General features: G+C 48.4%; 1 protein-coding gene across 3 annotated transcripts in view; it reads right to left on the bottom strand.

Moving 5' to 3' along the window:
- Positions 1–3556, bottom strand: part of Ift122 (intraflagellar transport 122) — a 67271-nt gene that overhangs the window by 35245 nt on the left and 28470 nt on the right. For all 3 annotated transcript variants that reach the window (XM_021191470.1, XM_021191471.1, XM_021191472.2), the window contains 3 exons: positions 2384–2575; positions 2077–2215; positions 504–706 (listed from right to left, as the gene is read on the bottom strand). In XM_021191470.1, the coding sequence (XP_021047129.1) occupies positions 504–706; positions 2077–2215; positions 2384–2575 (534 nt within the window). The remainder of the gene's footprint in view (positions 1–503; positions 707–2076; positions 2216–2383; positions 2576–3556) is intronic.

Genomic DNA, 3556 nt, shown 5'->3' with positions numbered 1-3556 from the left:
AAAAAAAAAAAAAAAAAAGGGGGTGGAGCAAGATTGGGGATATGGTTCCATTACAGAGGGCTTTCCTGTTGTAGGCAAGGCCCTGGGTTCAAGTCCTAATGCCTCAAGAGAAGAAAGGAAGGAAGGAAGGAAGGAAGGAAGAAAGAAAAGAATTCTTAGGGGGTAAAACTTGCACTTATGAAAATGTATCCTAGATGAGTGACAGGTGTGACACACGCCTTCACCTCGGCACTTGGGAGGTAAACTGGGGGTCGTGAGCTTGAGGCCAGCCTGAGCAACTTAGTAAAGCACCATCTTCAGACAAAGCTGCAGCGTAAGACTCTTTACGACACACCTAATGCCAGTGTATCAACATGCCGCCGCAGCCCGCCATCACCCTAGCCACAGACCTCATCTCTCTAAAACCAAGACTCAGCTAGATGCCAAGGACGGCCACTGAGTCACCACCATCTTCTTCCACTGAGGTAGAGCCTGCCCTGGGGGAGGAGGGATGAGCTGCCCACCTGGCACAGGATGATGTGATCGGCACACACCACCAGCAGGTTGCACTCAAACTTCTTGACAATTTTCTCCTTTACCCGGTAGTGCATGTCTGCCGAGTCTTCGGAGTACAGCTCATAGATAAGGATCTTCTCTGGCAGCTGGATAGCTAATCGATTTTTGTAGATGGCAATTTTCTTGACAAGCTCTCTGCACTTAATCCTAACTGTCAACGGAGGGAAAGAGACTCTAGCAAAAGGTTGTTAAGTAAGGTGAAAGGCAGAGAAATTAAAAGCCATCATTTATTTATTTAATGCTCCTGACAATTAAAGTGACACACTCTCATTACAAAAATCTTTAACAGGGGCTGGAGAGACAGCTCAGTGCTTAAGAGCACTGCAGCTCTCTAAAGACTTGGGTTTGATTCCCAGTATCCATCTTAACTCCAGTTCCTGGGGATCTGTCGCCCTCTTCTGGCCTCCTCAGGTACTGCACACACAGGGCACACTGACATACACAGGCACTCAAGACATACACTTCAGAGTAAAACTAGGTCAATCTGCTAACAATTCTCCCCAGAGTACCTGCCACATGCAGGCAGCTGTGCTGAGTGGGGTGCAGAGCTACATATGCTACCATTTCAGGGAGAAACTGAGCCGCCAAGTAGTCAATGCTACCGACACTTGTCCTACATGTCTGAGGACATCTATACTCCTTACTCTGCACAGCAAAGGCGGCCCCTAGTGATCAGGAGGCCACCAAAATGACACATCTCATAGCCGGCCACACTCCTGCAACCTTCCTGACCACAGGGACTTCCATGTAGTAAGTTCTGCCTCTCTACAGACCAAGTGGTGTAAACAACACAGAGGATGTGCTGAGCTGTCCCAGTGGCTACATTCCTGCCACCTAGATAGAATTTCCAAAATAGATCTACCCTGGCAGGGACAAAAGAAGTCACCCTGAATCTACAGGATGGTCCCCAAGCGGGACCCCTATGCAAAGACACCTGGCCATATCTGGCCAGCAGCATACAAGTAGCATATGTGCTCAGCACATCCAGAAATGGACACCGCTGAGTGGAACTTGACCTCTCTCAGCAGCAGAGCTACTTATGTGAACAGAAGGAACTGTCAAGATTTAGACTGGGAGAGGCTGGATCCCAGACCCTCTGACCAAACCTGAGCCTATCTTCTGCCCCTACGTGTCCAGTAGAAGGACCACCAAGAGGTGAATAGAGGCTAAGAGGAAAGTGCCAAAGTGGCTCTGACAGAGATGGGTAAATGTCCACAAAGCCCCATGCACGTCAGCCATTACAGCTCTGACTTGTCAGCCTCTGTGTCTCATGGAGTCCATTTACACCATGGAATTATTTGTAAAATGTAAAGAGCTGGTGCTTTTAAAAACAAAACAAAACAAAAAAACAGATTTTATTGCTTTTGCTAGATCCTCAAAGAGATCTTCATCCTCCTTCTACTGCTAGAAGCTAAAGCAAGGCCAGGGGAGACATTTCCTATTATTTAGCATGTGCTGTCCCCAGCCCAATCCCCACCCCTTTTGTTAGTGTCTATAAGCAAGGGCAAGCGTGCCTCTTACCTTTCTGCTCTGTGATGAGGTGTTGCACGATGACATCTGTCATACTGTCCCTGTAGGCATACCGATCCTTGTAGAGCCCATGGACTGTGCTGAAGATGAGCTGGTAGAAGGAGATGGTGCCATCCTGGCAGCCAACCACCTGTGGACAGGAGAGCTGTCAATCTAGGCTGAGGGGAGGAGCCGTCTCCCTTCCACCTGTTAGGAGCACTGGCTGTCCGGGGCCTCCTCTAGCAAAGCTCTGCAGGATGCTCAGGATGCCAGGGACTGCCTCTAGCAATGCTCTTCAGGGTGAACTTCCTCTACTCACCACATAATTGGAGTCAGGTTTTACTCTACAGGTCCACACCCAGGAGTTCTGCTCCCCAACAGTCCCCAGTCGCACTCCATCCTTGGTGAAGAGAGATACCTGCTTATCTGAACCCCCCACCAAAATGTACTCTCCTTTAGTGAAGTAGCTGATGCAGCAGGGGTCAAAGTTCAGTGGTCGATCCTTCCCAATCTGAGGAAAGAGAATGTACAGCAAGTGAGCCCAGTCTACAACCACAATCAGGAAGGGCTTCCTCACCATTAGCCGGGTAGGAAGAAAGGTAGGAAGGCAAGGGGGCTGCCTCGCCTTATCTCCTGAGCTATTCCATTTCCTACGCAGGCCTCTCCACTTCTGGAGCCCACTCTTCCCCTCAACCCTGCCAAACCCTTGGCCCCTAAAGTCTGCCTTGCCTCCTCGGCAACCTGGAGGCCAGGGAGTCTTTCCCTCGCTCACCCACCACACATGGTCAGCAGCTTACCTCAGCCTCTTTTCTCTGTTTATTTTCTTTGCTTATTCACTTGAAAAGACTGCCCTTTATTCTTTATTCAATTTAAGAAAAATGACCCTAAAAACCTAGTTTTTGCTTTAAGGTTTAGGGTCAATTTACAAATGTTTTCCTATTTATAAATCTAGTAAAAGTGAGCAGTCAATTGATGCTGACAGTTTAATGAATGCAATTTGAACATATAAAACCACTGAAGTAGTCAGCTCCAATTTCAACTTAGCTAATTCCCTTCAACTAATTTAAACTGCAATTATAAATTTAGTATGTTCACTTTTCTTTCCTTTTTAGGAATTTCAAATGCCTAACAACCGAAAGCTTCCCTCCTACCTCCCAGTGCTACAAAGTCTGATAAGAAAGCTCTGGCGCCTGTCATGACCCTGAGCGGAAGCTACCGGCTGAGGGTTAGGGCTCCTCTTCCAAGAAACAGCTATCAACTCTAGACCAACTACAAGGACCGAATGAAGGCATGAGTGACCAAAGCAGGCAGAAACTGAGTGAGGGGACAGCCTCAGGCAAGAGTCTCTCAACACAGCTCCTTTGTAGATGGGCATAGAGTCTGTGATGGGCTGTTGTAGGTGAGGTGGGCTGTTGCAGGTGAGGTGGGCTGTTGCAGGTGAGGTGGGCTGTTGCAGGTGAGGTGGGCTGTTGCAGGTGAGGTGGGCTGTTGC

Source organism: Mus pahari, chromosome 2, assembly GCF_900095145.1.
Source record: "Mus pahari chromosome 2, PAHARI_EIJ_v1.1, whole genome shotgun sequence".
Taxonomy (NCBI): Eukaryota; Metazoa; Chordata; class Mammalia; order Rodentia; family Muridae; genus Mus; species Mus pahari.
This window is presented reverse-complemented; position numbering and strand designations above follow the sequence as displayed.